Genomic DNA, 18,952 nt, shown 5'->3' on the forward strand with positions numbered 1-18,952 from the left:
GATAGATAGCAGCTGCCAACTGACAGTATCCTGGTCAGAGAAGTTGTATGGGAAGGCACCTTCCATGCTCTGATTTAACACCTACCAGGAACATGTGCAGTGAAACTGCCTAAAGCTCTAGCTTTTGGGGGGAAAAACAGCAAGCAGGAAGACCATTTTCTCACAACATGCTCCCTCTAGCTGTTAAGGGATGTGACTAAATGGTAGCCAGATTTCCAGAAATCCTGGATTTCTTTGCCAGTGAGAAAAGGATTTCTATGGCAGCCACTCTGCAGAGCAAGACCAAGTGATTATGTAACACTTTGGGGGGGGGGGGGGGGTTTAAAGTCTTGTCTTTAAGTAGAACTAACTCACTTCTGATCCCTCCCTCCATACCCAAATTCCCAAAATAAACGGAAAACCTCAGTATTATATAAACATATGCTCACAGGTTATCAAAAGTACTTCACACACCATGTAAAGTCATCGTTTATTATAATATGAACAGTACAACAGGCCTAAATCAAATGCCTGACCCGACTTCATTTCTCTGTAATGGACCAAATCAAAATTCTAGACCCACACACTCCGACATTAAGGTTGACAATCCAGATCCAAACATTTCCAAACTTTAGGCTGTTTGGATTTGGTGTGCAGATTTGGCCCTTCAGAGATACCATAGATTTAAGCTGCAAAAGAGGAACCTGGATTTGGGGTTTGGAGTCAGGTCCAACTCTAGATCACAAATACTGGAGACATTGCATTTGCTACAGACAAACTCTAACAATTTGCACAATATTAAGATAAAGATCTTGTTGTTTGTATTGCAACTTACAGGAAATGGCAATCCTCATCAGTTTCCGGGTGAGCAAACACCACACTCACTTCGAACAAGCTCTAAGACAAAAAAGAACGGTAACAATTTCCTTTTACTAAGTGCTAGCAATTTATTAACCAAATATATAACAAATGGTTCAAGGATCCTTATTGATATAATACAGAAAAACAGTAAAGGAGGAGGAGAAGAGGAAGATAGAATTGCAGCATAAATGGGAAACTTTTAAATGTGTCACTGAGAAGCCATTTCAGAAATATATCATAAGACTTCTATAGCACTCAACCATCTCAATGCACTTTACAAGCATTTTGTACATGGGGGAACTAGCACACAGAGAGAATAACAGCCCAAAGCCTATTAGGCTTGGAAGGATTAGATCTTTATTGGTAAATGTCAGTAAACATTGATTTCACCGTACACACAAAAACCAATGGTAAAACTATTTCAATCGGTAATAGAAATTTACAGATAGGCAAAGTAAGAAAAATGCTGCTTGAGAACATATTTGAGCTGGATTTAAGGATATTAACTTTGCATATTTTGACATGTGATATTGACAATTGGTGTTTAACAGTTACAAAGATTAAACTTTTTTGAGTCTGTCATTAAATGATTATCTGATCCCCTTGCTGTCTGACCTCCCCCATAATTTCCTATGACTGCGTGAACATTTAAATTGAAAAAAAATGCTTAAAATAAACATTGATATTATCTGTCAAAATTATATTTAAAAAATCAAATTCCGCCAAGCCTACCTATTATGGTCACTAAGCCTAGCAAATCATGGGACAAAACCAAACCAGTCACCCTTGTAAGCAGTTCATTCCAGGACTTAGTCTGCAATGACTGGATGCCTTTAAGCCATAAAAGAAAAGCAATGTGATTTAGTGGATTGACGACAGAACCAGGAACTCTAGAGTAATCTCAATGCTGCCCACAGTTCTCTTGCCTTCGGCAAATCATTCTCTCATTACCACACTTATTCAGATACCAACCTACCTCACAAGGCTGTTGAGAGGCTTAGCTAATGTTTAAATGATTTTAAGTTATAAAGCATTAGGCTATGTCTACACTACAGAGTTAAGTTAACGCAATTTACGCCGACGATCATAAACCACTATAGTAACATCGCTTGTGCATGTTCACACAATGCTCCCTATGTCAGCGGCATGCGTCCACAGCTGGTTCTCTAACATCGACAGAGAGAGCAGTGCACCATGGGTATCCCACCGTGCAACTCGCCACCGTCTGCCTCTATTAGTTGTAAGAATGAGGAATGGATCACAGTGCATCATGGGTTCACCATCCCATGATGCAGTTTTTTCTGTCCCATTATTCCATGGGCTTCTAATCACATTTCGCGCCATTTTTCAATAGCCCCTGGAAACAGTACGCCCACCATCTTTGCCTGAAATCAGGGATTCAGCACTGCTCTCTAGTCTTGTAATAAGTGTTGTGAACACAACGCGACTGATCATGCAGTATTTATGAGTTGTGAATCTGAACAGGAATCCGTGATGCCTGCCGAGCTGCATGCCATGGAAAGAAACAATTCCAGATTACTTTTGGCATTCATGATTCAGTTGCACAGGGTGGACCATCACTACTGGGCTCGGGAAACAAGCATCAAGTGGTGCGATCGCATCGTCATGCAGGTATGGAATGACGAACAGTGGCAGCAAAACTTCTGGATGCGCAAAGCTAGCTTCCTGGAATTGTGTGCAAAGCTCGCCCCTGCCCCGCAGCGCAAGGACACTAAAATGAGAGTTGCTCTCTCGGGAGAGAAGTACGTGGTGATCGCTGTGTGGAAGCTGGCAACTCCAGACTACCACCAGTCGGTCGCGAATCAGTTTGGAGTTGGAAAGTCCAACATGGAGTTTATGTTCATGCAAGTTTTCAGGGCCATTAATCACATCCTGCTAAGAAGAACTGTGACTCTTGGAAATGTGTGTGAAACAGTGGATGGTGTTGCAGCAATGGGATTCCCTAACTGCAGCGAGGTGATAGATGGGATGCATATCCCTATTTTGGCCCCAAACCATCTTGCAACGGAGTACATCAATAGAAAGGGGTACTTCTCTATGGTATTGCAGGTGCTTGTGGATCACCGGGGTCATTTCACTGGGATGGGCAAGGAAGGTGCATGATGCACACATCTTCAGGAACACTGGCCTGTACAGAAAGCTGCAAGCAGAGACTTTCTTTCCAGACCAGAAGATTCCAATGGGGGATGTTGAAATAACCATAGTGATCAGGGAGACCCAGTATACCCCTTACTCCCATGACTCATGAAGCCTTACACAGGAAACCTGGACAGCAGCAAGGAGTGCTTCAATAATAGGGTGAGCAGATGCAGAATGATCGTTGAATGTGCCTTTATCACTGGTGCTACCTTTATGGCAGGTTAGACCTCAATGAGGAAAATATTCCCATGGTCATAGCAGCCCATTGTACACTGCATAATATTTGTGAAGCTAAGGAGGAGAAGTTTCCCCAGGGATGCAGCATGAAGGCAGATCACCTGGTGGCTGATTTTGAGCAGCCAGATACTAGGGCTATTAGAGGGGCACAACAGGGGGCTATTTGAATCAGGGAGGCTTTGAAGCAGCATTTCGACAATGAGCCCCAGTAACATGTCTTTATGTAATGCATTCACCCAGGCTTTGTTTACTTGCACTGGGACTGCACAGCCTCCTCTCCCCACAGAGCCAGCAAATCCATCAACTCCGGTGTACTCCATGCGGGAGATCATTTAGTGTGTGGAGCTGCCATGGTCAGCTGGAAAGATGCAATGTGAGCTCTCCACGCTGAGCAAACAAGAAGTGGAATTTCAAAAATTCCCGGCCCTTTAAATGGGGGAGGGACAGATGCCTGTATACCTGGCTGCAGGGCAGTGGAGCTCAAACTGCTGATCAGAGCAGTCAGGATAGGCATTGTGTGGCACCTCCTGGAGGCCTTTATGGCAAAATAAGCAAGCGTAGTGTCTACACTGACACTGCGTTGATCTAACTTTGCCGCAAAAAGCTTTACACCTCTCATCAAGGTGATTTTATTTTGTCGGCTTAGCAGGGGAGTACATCGGCGTGAAGAGCATTGACGTGTGTACACTTTCACTGTTTTGTTGACAGAACTGTGTAGTGTAGACAAGGCCTTAGATCACTTATTTTTATGGTAAACTTATAACTAGAGGGACTCAGTGTTTGTGTGTTCTAGAAGGTCTCTTGCTATCTTTAACGTTTAAAGACATTTGTTTCTATATATGTCATGACTAAGAAAAGACTCCTTAGTCTTTAACTCTACCAGCTAATTTGTATAAAAACTACTGCTTGCCTTGTCTCCACTAGGATTTACTTGCAATAGCTAACTTGAGGTAAAAGAGCACTTTTTTTGTTTACCAGATAAGACCAGTGACAGACTTGTCTATCTAATTAGAACCCATCAATGTTATGAGTAATTTATACGAATTCAGGAAAACAACAACTTTATTATTCATACAACACCTTTCCATCAGCAGGAACACCCAGCTCCTCCGAGAACAGGGGATGAATAATCCATTTGTATGTTTCTTTCAGCTGAACAACGTCCTCTTTTGCCAGTGATAGGCCCTGTTTTCTGAATCATAAAAAATAAACAATGAAAACTTGTATATGAGTCAGTCAAACAATCATACCTCTGACATTTCATGCTAAAAATAATTGACCAGTCACTAACATAAAATTTGGGTATAAACAGGCCAAAACTATACAGTGTACAGAACATGGTGTGAAGGACAGGGTGCTGCTCTGTAATAATTTCTGAATACTATAAACTTGTCTGATTGTCATATGGGATGCTTACTATGTCTATATTGGGTTAAATCAACAAGGCTGTGAGGAAATAAAAAGGAAGGCAAAAGAATGACTGGAGAAAACCCGCCAGGGAAACACTTCAGTGTGTTTGAGATATTGCCTGAGCTATTAATTGTGAAGATCCTACTATATCAGCTCCAGCCAAATTACATAGCTTGTTTAGCCTGGGTTCCAACTGCCAATGCTTGTGTTATCAATATATCAAAAGGACTACAAAACAGGTATGAGGACTCTCTCTGTCCAAAGGTCAGAGTGTGTTGAGGAGCTGTTTGTGGGAACAGACTCTCTCACATGGACCCTGGCTGATGGGTATGAAGAAATTAGGCCTTCCTAGACTCCCCTTACAGAGGGTGGGGTGAGGACTGAGGTAAAATACATGAGTATAGATGGTACCTTTCATTGTTTAACATTATTTTTCTCTTATATTATGCTTTATTCCTGCTCTTAAAATTAAATAATACTTTGGTTTAAGAAGGCCGTCTGGTCCGCTGGCCACAAACTCCTGAAGGGGAGAACTGAAGGTGCCAAGCTTAGTCAAACCTGCTGGCGTGAGCACTGAATCCGTGAGGTAACATAGCCTCAGGATGAGTCTAAGAGTATGTCTACACTACGAAATTAGGTCGAATTTATAGAAGCCGGTTTTATAGAAATCGGTTGTATACAGCCGATTGTGTGTGTCCCCACATAAAATGCTCTAAGTGCATGAAGTCGGCGGACCGCGTCCACAGTACCGAGGCTAGTGTCGACTTCCAGAGCGTTGCACTATGGGTAGCTATCCCACAGTTCCCGCAGTCTCCGCCGCCCATTGGAATTCTGTGTTGAGATCCCAATGCCTGAATGATGCAAAACAGTGTCGCGGGGGGCTCTGGGTACATGTCGTCAGGCACCTCCCCCTCCGTCAGAGCAACAGCAGACAATCGATTCGCGCCATTTTACCTGGGTTACCTGTGCAGACAACATACCACGCCAAGCATGGAGCCCGCTCAGCTCACCGTCACCATATATCCTCTGGGTGCCGGCAGACGTGGTACTGCATTGCTACACAGCAGCAGCTAATTGCCTTTTGGCAGTAGACGGTGCAGTATGACTGGTAGCCTTCATTGGCGATCTGGGTGCTGGCAGACGTGGGGCTGCATTGCACACAACAGCAGCCCCTTGCCTTTTGGTAGAAGATGGTATATTACGACTGGTATCCGTCGTCATCATACTGCAGTGGCTGTCAATCATGGGCACCTGGGCAGTCTCGACGATGATGGCTATCAGTCGTAGTATGCTATTTTCTGCCAAGCGCCCAGTATTTTCTGCCAAGCACCCAGAAGATGCCGAGGGCTATCAGTCATGCTGCACCGTCGTCTGCCAGCTTAAGATGTAAAAAATAGATTTGTTCTGTATTCATTTGCTTCCCCCTCCCTCCGTGAAATCAATGGCCTGCTAAACCCAGGGTTTTGAGTTTAATCTTTCGGGGGGGCCATTCTGTGTGACAGTTGTTTGTGTTTCTCCCTGATGCACAGCCACCTTTGTTGATTTTAATTCCCTGTACCTGTACGCTATGTCGTCACTCGCCCCTTCCTCCCTCCCTCCGTCAGATACTAGTTTCGCGCCTTTTTTCAGACCAGACGCCATAGCACTGGGATCATGGAGCCCGCTCAGATCACCGCGGCAATTATGAGCACTATGAACACCACGCGCATTGTCCTGGAGTATATGCAGAGCCAGGACATGCCAAAGCAAAACCAGGACCAGCCGAGGAGGCGATTGCTGCGCAGCGACGAGAGTGATGAGGAAATTGATATGTACATAGACCTCTCACAAAGTACAGGCCCCAGCAATGTGCAAATCGTGGTGTTACTGGGGCAGATTCATGCCGTGGAACGCCGATTCTGGGCCCGGGAAACAAGCACAGACTGGTGGGACCGCATCGTGCTGCAGGTGTGGGACGATTCCCAGTGGCTGCGAAACTTTCGCATGCGTAAGGGCACTTTCATGGAACTTTGTGACTTGCTTTCCCCTGCCCTGAAGCGACAGAATACCAGGATGAGAGCAGCCCTCACAGTTGAGAAGCGAGTGGCAATACCCTGTGGAAGCTTGCAACGCCAGACAGCTACCGGTCAGTCGGGAATCAATTTGGAGTGGGCAAATCTACTGTGGGGGCTGCTGTGATCCAAGTAGCCAACACAATCAAAGACCTGCTGATATCAAGGGTAGTGACTCTGGGAAACGTGCAGGCCATAGTGGATGGTTTTGCTGAAATGGGATTCCCAAACTGTGGTGGGACGATAGACGGAACCCATATCCCTATCTTGTCACCGGAGCACCAAGCCACCGAGTACATAAACCGCAAGGGGTACTTTTCAATGCTGCTGCAAGCCCTGGTGGATCACAAGGGACGTTTCACCAACATCAACGTGGGATGGCCGGGAAAGGTACATGATGCTCGCGTCTTCAGGAACTCTGGTCTGTTTCAAAAGCTGGAGGAAGGGACTTTCTTCCCGGACCAGAAAATAACCGTTGGGGATGTTGAAATGCCTATCGTGATCCTTGGGGACCCAGCCTACCCCTTAATGCCATGGCTCATGAAGCCGTACACAGGCAGCCTGGACAGTAGTCAGGACCTGTTCAACTATAGGCTGAGCAAGTGCCGAATGGTGGTGGAATGTGCATTTGGACGTTTAAAAGCGCGCTGGCGCAGCTTACTGACTCGCTCAGACCTCAGCGAAAAGAATATCCCCATTGTTATTGCTGCTTGCTGTGCGCTCCACAATATCTGTGAGAGTAAGGGGGAGACATTTATGGCGGGGTGGAAGGTTGAGGCACATCGCCTGGCCGCTGATTACACACAGCCAGACACCAGGGCGGTTAGAAGAGCACAGCAGGGCGCGGTGCGCATCAGAGAAGCTTTGAAAACGAGTTTTGTGACTGGCCAGGCTACAGTGTGAGACTTCTGTTTGTTTCTCCTTGATGAACCCTCCGCCTCCGCCCCCCCTCCCCCTCGGTTCACTCTACTTCCCTGTAAACCAAAAACCCCACCCTCCCCTCCCCCTTCGAGCACCGCTTGCAGAGGCAATAAAGTCATTGTTACTTCACATTCATGCATTCTTTATTAATTCATCACACAACTAGGGGGATAATTGCCAAGGTAGCCCGGGATGAGTGGGGGAGGAGGGAAGGAAAAGGACACACTGCAGTTTAAAACTTTAACTCTTATTGAAGGCCAGCCTTCTGATGCTCGGGCAATCATCTGGGGTGGAGTGACTGGGTGGCCGGAGGCCCCCCCACCGTGTTCTTGGGCGTCTGGGTGAGGAGGCTATTGAACTTGGGGAGGAGGGCTGTTGGTTACACAGGGGCTGTAGTGGCGGTCTCTGCTCCTGCTGCCTTTCCTGCAGCTCAACCATACGCTGGAGCATATCAGTTTGATGCTCCAGCAGCTGGAGCATCGACTCTTGCCTTCTGTCTGCAAGCTGACGCCACCTATCATCTTCAGCCCGCCACTTGCTCTGTTCATCCCACGATTCAGCCCGCCACCTCTCCTCTCGCTCATACTGTGCTTTTCTGTAGTCTGACATTGACTGCCTCCACGCATTCTGCTGTGCTCTTTCAGCGTGGGAGGACATCTGGAGCTCTGTGAACATGTCATCCCGAGTCTGCCGTTTTCTCCTTCTAATCTTCACTAGCCTCTGTGAAGGAGAAACATTTGCAGCTGGTGGAGGAGAAGGGAGAGGTGGTTAAAAAAGACACATTTTAGAGAACAATGGGTACAGTCTTTCACTTTAAATTTTGCTGTTCACATTACACAGCACATGTGCTTTCGTTACAAGGTCGCATTTTTCCTCTTATATTGAGGGCCTGCCTGTTTGGTGTGAGAGATCACTCACACAGTGCCAGGCAACAGATTTCGGCTTGCAGGCAGCCATGGTAAGCCACAGTCTTTTGGCTTTTTTAACCTTCTTAACATGTGGGAATGGTTTCAAACTGTAGCGCCCTCATTTCCCATACCAAGCACCCATTGGGTTGGCCATTTAAAATGGGTTTGCAATGTAAAAGGAGGGGCTGCGGTTCCCAGGTTAACATGCAGCACAAACCCAACTAACCCCCCTGTCCCCCCCCCCAACACCCAATTCTCTGGGATGATCACTTCACCCCTCCCCCCCACCGTGTGGCTAACAGCGGGGAACATTTCTGTTCAGCCGAGCAGGAACGGGCACCTCTGAATGTCTCCTTAATAAAATCACCCCATTTCAACCAGGTGACCGTGAATGATATCACTCTCCTGAGGATAACAAAGAGAGATAAGGAATGGATGTTGTCTGCATGCCAGCAAACACCGGGACCATACGCTGCCATGCTTTGTTATGCAATGATTCCAGACTACGTGCTACTGGCCTGGCGTGGTAAAGTGTCCTACCATGGCGGACGGGATAAGGCAGCCCTCCCCAGAAACCTTTTGCAAAGGCTTTGGGAGTACATGAAGGAGAGCTTTCTGGAGATGTCCCTGGAGGATTTCTGCTCCATCCCCATACACGTTAACAGACTTTTCCAGTAGCTGTACTGGCCGCAATTGCCAGAGCAAATTAATTATTAAACACGCTTGCTTTTAAACCATGTGTAATATTTACAAAGGTACACTCACCAGAGGTCCCCGGTGTGCCCTCAGGGTCTGGGAGCACGCCTTGGGTGAGTTCGGGGGTTACTGGCTCCAGGTCCAGGGTGATAAACATATCCTGGCTGTTGGGGAAACTGGTTTCTCCGCTTCCTTGCTGCTGTGAGCTATCCACATTATCTTCATTCTCCTCTTCCTCGTACCCCGAACCCTCTTCCCTGTGTGTTTCTCCAGTGAAGGAGTCATAGCACACGGTTGGGGTAGTGGTGGCTGCACCCCCTAGCATGGCATGCAGCTCCATGTAGAAGTGGCATGTTTGCGGCTGTGCCCCAGACCTTCCGTTTGCCTCTCTGGCTTTGTGGTAGGCTTGCCTTAGCTCCTTAATTTTCACGCGACACTGCTGTGCGTCCCTGTTATGGCCTCTGTCCTTCATGGCCTTGGAGACCTTTTCTAATATTTTGCCATTCTTTTACTGCTACGGAGTTCAGCTAGCACTGATTCATCTCCCCATATGGCGAGCAGATCCCGTACCTCCCGTTCGGTCCATGCTGGAGACCTTTTGCGATCCTGGGACTCCATCACGGTTACCTGTGCTGATGAGTTCTGCGTGGTCACCTGTGCCCTCCACGCTGGGCAAACAGGAAATTAAATTCAAACGTTCGCGGGGCTTTTCCTGTCTACCTGGTCAGTGCATCTGAGTTGAGAGTGCTGTCCAGAGCGGTCACAATGAAGCACTGTGGGATAGCTCCCGGAGGCCAATAACATCGAATTCCGTCCACACTACCCCAATTCCGACCTGCTAAGGCCGATTTTATCGCTAATCCCCTCGTCGGAGGTGGAGTAAAGAAACCAGTTTAAAGGGCCCCTTAAGTCGAAAGAAAGGACTTCGTCATGTGAACGTGTCCAGGCTTAATTCGATGTAACGCTGCTAAAGTCGACCTAAACTCGTAGTGTAGACCAGGCCTAGGAGCAGGAGAATCACCCACCCCAGGGGAGGTGAAAGCATGAGGTCTGTGATCTGTGGAGGTGAACTCGGAAGGGCAGCTAGCCCTCTCATTGTGAGACAGGGCATATACTTGTTCAAGTTACAAGAGTATGTAGGCAGTACACCAAATAATTAAGGGCAGTGGAAAGTGTAACTAGCCAAAGATGTCAAAAATATTAAGAGAAAGCAGTACACACTTTTTTCAGCCCAGCAATCTGGAAGCTTACATAGTGAGAACCCTTTGCCACACAAATAGCACATTTCATTAAAAAAAATATAGCATTACCACCCTTGACCCAAGCGCCAATGACAGGCCAATTTACTAAGAACTCACACCTTCTTTATAAGAGCTCACTGTGAAAGCTTCTCTAATGCTGATTAAACAATAAAAAGATGCTTTTAGAGATTAATAATTTACTGTTTAAACTAGCATTAAAGTAGGATAGAAATTGCTTTCCCACCTCTAAGTCTGAGTTCCTATACTGCCAATATCTCAAATAGCACTTCCCAGCATGATGGCCTCCATCAGAAGATAGCTCAATAACAATGAACTTTGAGCCAAATTGTTCCCCTACACTGATAAACCCACATAGGGAACAAGAATCTCCAAAGTGTTCCTCTCATGATGCTTCTAACAGATAGTTTTAATGGGGAAAGGTCTGGGAATGGGCATGGAGTTTGTCCCTCAGAACTCCCAGATCATAGGAAACTTGCTAGATACCAGAGTCGTCTATGCAGAAGTCTTATGCCTCCGCTCCAACACTGCCTCCCAATCCTCCAAAAATTTCTTCTTCTCCCAGCCTGAGACTGTATACCCTTCTTGGTGAATTCGCCCATTGGTTTGTGAGCAGAGGACATTATGTCCCTGTCTCTCCCACATATTGTGGGGTACCCTCTGAGTGGTCTGGGATAAGAAGATACATCACAGAGGTTGCACACACTCTCTCCTTACCTACTGGATAGATACTCCTTCAAATCACTGATGTATAAACAAAAGGTCTCAATACTAATCTAATCACTGCATTAATATTTCTGGCTATATATTTTAATACCTATTACAGCCAGTATCCACAGTCTTTGTACCCTGTTCACTTAATAATACTTTTGCTGGAGACTGCTCAGTATCTTATAAGTTTATTCACAATTAATGTGATCCTTATAAGATTCAAAGACTTTACCCCAAATTGTAAGATATTAATTACTTACTGAAGGTACTTTAGCCATTAGTACAAATTGTTCATGTCCCCATGTAGTTACATTATTGGGAGAATTTTAGAATATTTAAAACTGATGTCTCACAAAAGGTGTAGATTTATATATCAGTCATATCTGAATGCAAATAATAATAGTGTCATCAAACTATACATATTAATCATACTTTTTTCACCATAAGTTTATTCACAATTAATGTGATCCTTATAAGATTCAAAGACTTTACCCAAAATTGTAAGGTATTAATTACTTACTGAAGGTACTCTAGCCATTAGTACAAATTATTCATGTCCCCATGTAGTTACATTATTGGGAGAATTTTAGAATATTTAAAACTGATGTCTCACAAAAGGTGTAGATTTATATATCAGTCATATCCGAATGCAAATAATCAGTGTCATCAAACTATACATATTAATCATACTTTTTTCACCATAAGTGGAAAACAGCCTGTGAATCAGCTAGTCAAAGGTAAATTCATCAACTTAAACCCTATATTCTTGAGAACCATACAATTAAAATATTATATATTGACACAAAGCATATGAAAAGCCACATGTTAATAACCTCATTAGTAGCTACCCTAATAATAAAAGTGAAATGGAAAAATCATTAAAACACAGATGAAATTGTGTACCTTCAAACTAAGTGTGCACTAAATTCAACTCTAACTTCAAAAATTGAGATTGCTGAGAAATACAGGACTCCTGGATTCCTTAAGACATACAGAAACCTAGATGACCATTAACCTAGATGACCATTTTATACCCTATCCCTACCCAGGTCAGTAGTAACAAAGACATTACCTTCTGATAGTAATTCATTGGCTGATATTAAATGAATTGATGGACTTAGTCCAGTCTGTAGTGACCTAGTGTTATTAAAACAGAATACCATTATATTTATTAGTACTTTTGTTGGCAGTCTAAGGGCCTGTCTATGTGGGGAGTTGCTCCAGAATAGCTAGTCTTGATTAACTCCTCGTGTGGTTGCTCTTATTCTGGAATTAGAGTGCATATTCCAAATTAGTTTAGTCCATTTTGGACATGGAAGGCACTCTTATTCCAGAATAAGACTATCCACATACGGAGTTAATCAAGAACAACTATTCTGGAATAACTCCCCATGTAGACAATAAGTCATAGTAGTGAGGCTGTGAAGGAAAGCTTAAACCGCTTGTGCTGTGCTCCTTCTTTTAAAGTGAATGTAATGTTCATGAAAAGTACTGGCATGACGGCTTGGAGATGAAATTACTTCTGTTTAGTCACCAAACAGGTATAGTACAGACTATGTATGCTTCCTTTCACAGCCCCACCAATCTGTTCTGCTCTTCTCTAGAAAGAACAGTTCTGAGTGATAGGATAGTTCAGTCTCTGATCATTCAATCCTCAGCTTCTTAGTCAACTGTGATGGTGGCTTCTGTCTACTGGGAACCAAACAAATGATTGACTCTTTACCATAAGCTAACAGTAACAGTTTTGGACATTACTGATCTGGGCTGGCTCTGAAGTGGTGACAAAGTGAAAGGCTCTGTTATCCTATTATATATGTACCCTCACAGTATCTATTTGACAGACTGAGAACTTCTGATTCCAGTGATGTCATTTTGGCAACTTTCATGAGCACTAAATTAATTTCAAAACACTACATTGAATGGATAGCCCACACCCCAAACTCAGAAGCATTGTCCTAGAGATGCTGCAGTCACAACGAACATACTGAACAAGAAACATCCAATTTAGGAGCAAATGTAGGATGTGCATATGCCAAAGCTGAAACTATAATCTTTTGCAGCTGCTCAGCATTCAGTGAAGTAGTAGCCTTCATATCAAACTTATAAAACAACTTCTTGCTTGCTCTATTGCTCAAGTACCTGGATGCTTAAAGGTGCTTGCCAGCAAAGGGATGAAAGCAAATGAAGCATTTACTCCCTGGCTTCGTGTTTATTTTGAGTTCACTGTAAGTAAGGGGGGAAAGAGGGGAGGAAGAATCTTGGAGTATAGCTCCAGAGAGATTGCTGCTGTTTGCTAGCAGGGATACTTTCTCACTTTTAAAGCACCTATCAAGTGAATCACTTTGTTTTCCTACACATGGAAAATACAGTATTAATCATTTAGTCATAAATATCTCTATCAGTGGCCCAATATTCCAGAGAAAGAAGTTCCTCATTGCTCCTACTCTGAAAAAAGTTATAGAAGTATCTCTTAATTCACTAAATCCAGTACTCTCTAGTATAAATGCTATAAAACTTACTCACCCCATTTCCTCTTTTACCAGCAGCCAGGCAGCATGCTATGAGCCATCAGCCACACAGAAGAAGAAGAGAAAAAAAAATACAAGTGAAATCAAGCCCCAACAACATTCAATCATCAAACTATCTGACAGTGCTGTTAATACAAATCACTTTGTTCTAAAAGGGAAACTAATGTTTGTAAAGCCAAGAATTTCCAGATACTTATTAGAGTTTAAACTACACTTTCATTTTGCTTTGGAACTGAAAGAATAAGACAGGAGTAAACCCTCAATCCCACAGGTTTACCATCTGATTTTTTTTAAAGAGAAGATTATCAATTTTTTTTAAGTATTCCCTCTTTGCAGGAGTCGTCCCCTGTTATCTAAGTATGAGCTCTCCCCTGCTTACTGTCCCAAAAACATATCCAATAAAGAGCTCTTATCTCCCCTGGGGCAGGCACTCAGAAGCAAAGGTAATTTTTTTTTTAGTTGGATCAATTTTCACTATGGCTATTGGAAATCTATGGGGGGAATTTTAACAAATGCTGCTCTGAGCTTTTATCTCAATTTTTTAAATAAAGTATGTGTGAAAACTGTACACACTTCTCAAATCTTTCACTCAAAACATATTTCTTAAAGAAAGAGAGCACATGTTTTTTTTTTTTCTCATAACAATGAAACAAGTGATTTTATGGCAGTCAAGCAAGCATTTTTAAACAACTAAATAGTATGCAGAGCACATAATGTTCCAGGACAATCTGGCAGTGGGAAAACTAATGGATGAAAACCAAAATCCAGGTGGATCACAACGGCTTGATCTGAAAAGAAGAAACACTAGAAAATGAACATTTGCTTTCCTATGTTACCACTGAAACCTGTAACCTTCTATTGTTTCCCTAATACCTTGATATTCCCCTCCATTTGCTCTTTGGCCCTGCTATTTTAAATAACCAATATGACTCTTCCTGAGCTAGTCTGCAAGGCCACTCCTTCCACCCTCACTTAAATCTTGCCTGAAAACTGACTTCTTACCCAATATCTACAATAATTAAGTCAATAAAATTTTTATCCTTATCTCTAACATTTTAGATTATCAAAATAATCTGTCATCAATCTTAACCCTACTTTATCTTAACCCTATTCCTGATATCCCAAACGCCTCTATTTTGTCCCCCTCACATATTGTGTTGCATCTGAAATTTCACTGTGTCTTTTCTAAAGGACCTAGCACATTTTGGCGTGCTGTATAATTCAGGGCAAGAGGCTGGCCCTCTCTGATTTCAGACACTTCTGTCGAAATTAAAAATCTGCATTTATCACAAAGAGCAGTAAAATCTGAAGGATTATGCAGACTTTCTGTGGTGAGAGTTTCTGGCAGCCTCAATTTTCACCCCCTAATACTGTGCCATCATCTTCTAGCCCAAGATTAGCTGGGCAACAAAAAGGGCATAAAGCCCTCAACTGTTAAACCCTAACTTATGAAATTAGTAATTGATGAGGATGCTGTAACTCTGCCTAAGAAGGAAATGCCTTTAACTTGATTGAATAAAGTAGGTTTGTGTGTGTAGGATTTGCTTATGGCTAAATGCCATGGTACACTAGCCCATAAAGGGAAACTTGGATTTATTTGATCTGAAAAGAAAGACCAGTAAAAATGACTTTGTTGTAAATGCTGTCTCCAAAGACATTTCAGAAGTAATAACTGGGAAAGAGGGGCCAAAAACAAAACAGGAGTTCTGACTGTAATGAATTTTTGCTCATCTCATTTGAAAATTCTGATGTCCTGAACACATACAAGCTTCTGAATGACTATCTCATTCCTCTCAGTTTGAGAAAAGCAAATCGGGTTTCTCATCTGACAACACTGGCTCTAGGATAAAGAGTTAAAATGAAGTTCCCCATTTCAAACATTTCCAGAGAGATAGAACAAAAATTCTGTAGATGTCAGTGAATAGGTGGAAGGGGACTAAAAATAAACTAAAAATAAGCTAGTATTATGTAGCATTCCAAATCTATGTAGTAGTAGACTAGGGGGGACTCAAAAGCAACCAATATGGAATAGGTTTCAGAGTAGCAGCCGTGTTAGTCTGTATCCGCAAAAAGAACAGGAGTACTTGTGGCACCTTAGAGACTAACAAATTTATTAGAGCATAAGCTTTCGTGGGCTACAGCCCACTTCTTCGGATGCATAATATGGAACAGCATTTAGTTCTCTGAAACTCATATCCCTTTAAGTATAAAGTTGGATACCTAGCTGAGGTCTTGTTACTTTCGAAATTTAGGCTACATCTATTGACTGCACACACTTTAAATCTTGTTACTGCTATTATAATTAGAAGTGTACCTAGACTATCCAAATCAAATGCAAATCACAAGAAACTTAACATCCAAAAATCATCAAATATATCTAAAATTTTATTGATGGAATATTAAACCTAATTCTATATATACATTACATTGTTTAAAATAAATCAAATCATCCCCGTCTAGGTGTACAAATGTGATGTAAACCGCATACCTAGCCAGACACCAAACCCTAATCCTCCCACCAAGCCATGCCTCCTTTTGTCAAACCACACATATTTTCTGCTGAGACTGCTGGTTTGTGGGACGGGGATGGGGTGAAGATAGAAGAAGGCTGGGGAGTGGAGCAAGTGATGCTGGTTAGAAGCCACAGGTGCTTTTGCAATACAGAATATTTCAGGGTTCACATAAATGTTTCACTTATTCCCCTCAGATCTGCACCTTGAGTGTTGAGGTATGCAGATGGGGAGATTTGAGTAAGACCTCTCCTTTATCTGCTCACCATAATCTTTTCAGTTGCTCCATACAGATCTGTGGATCCTAGGTTCTGCTGCTCTACACGTACCCACTTACTGAGAAGTTGCACTAAGTAACCTCTCCCCAAAATGAGAGAGAGCTGCACGGCATCTGTATGCTGCTGATAACAACAACCCCAGGCCCCCTCCCCATCAGTCTCACATACACTGACTAGGATAATTTAGCCGTTCCCTGGATCAGAGAGTCACTTCTCAGGGCAGAATATCCAAAACCACCACCTTGTGTTTTCCAGCTAAGAAGTCACAGTCCAAGGTAGAGTCAGCATGACCTCATGGTCAATGGTATCAAAAGTCAACAAAAGAGATAAAAGAATCAGCCTGGGCACTTGACCACTCTCCATCATTAAGAGAAGATCAACCACTAATGAAATCAGTGGAGCATCTATAAAATACATGTGCCTACAATCTGATTGAAAGCAATACATCAACTGAAGGACTTCAAAGCAGAACAAAGTTGCTTATGCCACAATCTTCTCAAACTTCCAAAAGCATCCCTTTCCTAAACATCAGTAAAATAAGCTGATCACTTTTCGAGGTGCATTCCCCTAGGACTCCATTTCCTTTACTGGTGTGACATGTCTTTCTACTGGATAAACAGATTGCAATAATTGTTTAACACATTATACCTTCAATCTTGCCTATGCTCCCATTCACCGTGAATCCCATTTTCTACACCACAGGTAAACGACTACATCACTAACGACTTGATCCAAAAACCCAGTGAAATCGACTGGAATCTTTCCACTGGGCTCTTTTGGATTAGGCCTACAGTCACAAGAAGATACAAGACTCTCCAAAAACAGTCTTGTAAAGACTGAGTTCTACTGACTAGGCTTCTAGCAGGAAGTCAGTCCATCTTTGGAAAAGAAAAGCTATCAATGACTTACTACCATATCTAACGCCAATATTTAAAAAGGGCTCTAGAGGTGATCCCGGCAATTACAGACCGGTAAGTCTAACGTCGGTACCGGGCAAATTAGTCAAAACAATAGTTAAGAATAAAATCATCAGACACATAGAAAAACAAACAGTTGAGCAATAGTCAACATGGTTTCTGTAAAGGGAAATCGTGTCTTACTAATCTATTAGAGTTCTCTGAAGGGGTCAACAAACATGTGGACAAGGGGGATCCAGTGGACATAGTATACTTAGATTTCCAGAAAGCCTTTGACAAGGTCCCTCACCAAAGGCTCTTACGTAAATTAAACTGTCATGGGATAAAAGGGAAGGTCCTTTCATGGATTGATAACTGGTTAAAAGACCGGGAACAAAGGGTGGGAGTTAATGGTAAATTCTCAGAATGAAGAGGGGTAACTAGTGGTGTTCCACAAGGGTCAGTCCTCGGACCAATCCTATTCAACTTATTCATAAATGATCTGGAGAACGGGGTAAAAAGTGAGGTGGCAAAGTTTGCAAATGATACTAAACTGCTCAAGATAGTTAAGACCAAAGCAGACTGTGACGAACTTCAAAAAGATCTCACAAAACTAAGTGATTGGGCAACAAAATAGCAAATGAAATTTAATGTGGATAAATGTAAAGTAATGCACATTGGAAAAAATAACCCCAACTATACATACAATATGATGGGGGCTAATTTAGCTACAACAAGTCAGGAAAAAGATCTTGGAGTCATCGTGGATAGTTCTCTGAAGATGTTCACACAGTGTGCAGAGGCGGTCAAAAAAGCAAACAGGATGTTAGGGATCATTAAAAAGGGGATAGAGAATAAGACTGAGAATATATTATTGCCCTTAGATAAATCGATGGTACGCCCACATCTCAAATACTGCGTACAGATGTGGTCTCCTCATCTCAAAAAAGATATACCGGCACTAGAAAAGGTTCAGAAAAGGGCAACTAAAATGATTAGGGGTTTGGAACGGGTCCCATATGAGGAGAGATTAAGGAGGCTAGGACTCTTCAGCTTGGAAAAGAGGAGACTAAGGGGGGATATGATAGAGGTATATAAAATCATGAGTGATGTGGAGAAAGTGGATAAGGAAAAGTTATTTACTTATTCCCATAATACAAGAACTAGGGGTCACCAAATGAAATTAAGAGGCAGCAGGTTTAAAACAAATACAAGGAAATTCTTCTTCACGCAGCGCACAGTCAACTTGTGGAACTTCTTACCAGAGGAGGTTGTGAAGGCTAGGACTATAACAGCGTTTAAAAGAGAACTGGATAAACGACATGGTGGTTAAGTCCATTAACGGCTATTAGCCAGGATTGGTAAGGAATGGTGTCCCTAGCCTCTGTTTGTCAGAGGATGGAGATAGATGGCAGGAGAGAGATCACTTGATCATTGCCTGTTAGGTCCACTCCCTCTGGGGCACCTGGCATTGGCCACTGTCGATAGACAGGATACTGGGCTAGATGGACCTTTGGTCTGACCCGGTACGGCCGTTCTTATGTTCT

At 43.1% G+C, this 18,952-nt stretch overlaps 1 protein-coding gene across 2 annotated transcripts in view; it reads right to left on the reverse strand.

The window, feature by feature from the left end:
* PUS10 (pseudouridine synthase 10) overlaps positions 1-18,952 on the reverse strand; it is a 79,939-nt gene that overhangs the window by 35,200 nt on the left and 25,787 nt on the right. For both annotated transcript variants that reach the window (XM_005305647.5, XM_065589640.1), the window contains exons 5-7: positions 13,717-13,751; positions 4,318-4,429; positions 815-876 (exon numbers count right to left, since the gene is read on the reverse strand). In XM_005305647.5, coding sequence (XP_005305704.2) covers positions 815-876; positions 4,318-4,429; positions 13,717-13,751 — 209 coding nt within the window. The remainder of the gene's footprint in view (positions 1-814; positions 877-4,317; positions 4,430-13,716; positions 13,752-18,952) is intronic.

The sequence above is a fragment of the Chrysemys picta genome, chromosome 3, assembly GCF_011386835.1.
Source record: "Chrysemys picta bellii isolate R12L10 chromosome 3, ASM1138683v2, whole genome shotgun sequence".
NCBI lineage: Eukaryota > Metazoa > Chordata > Testudines > Emydidae > Chrysemys > Chrysemys picta.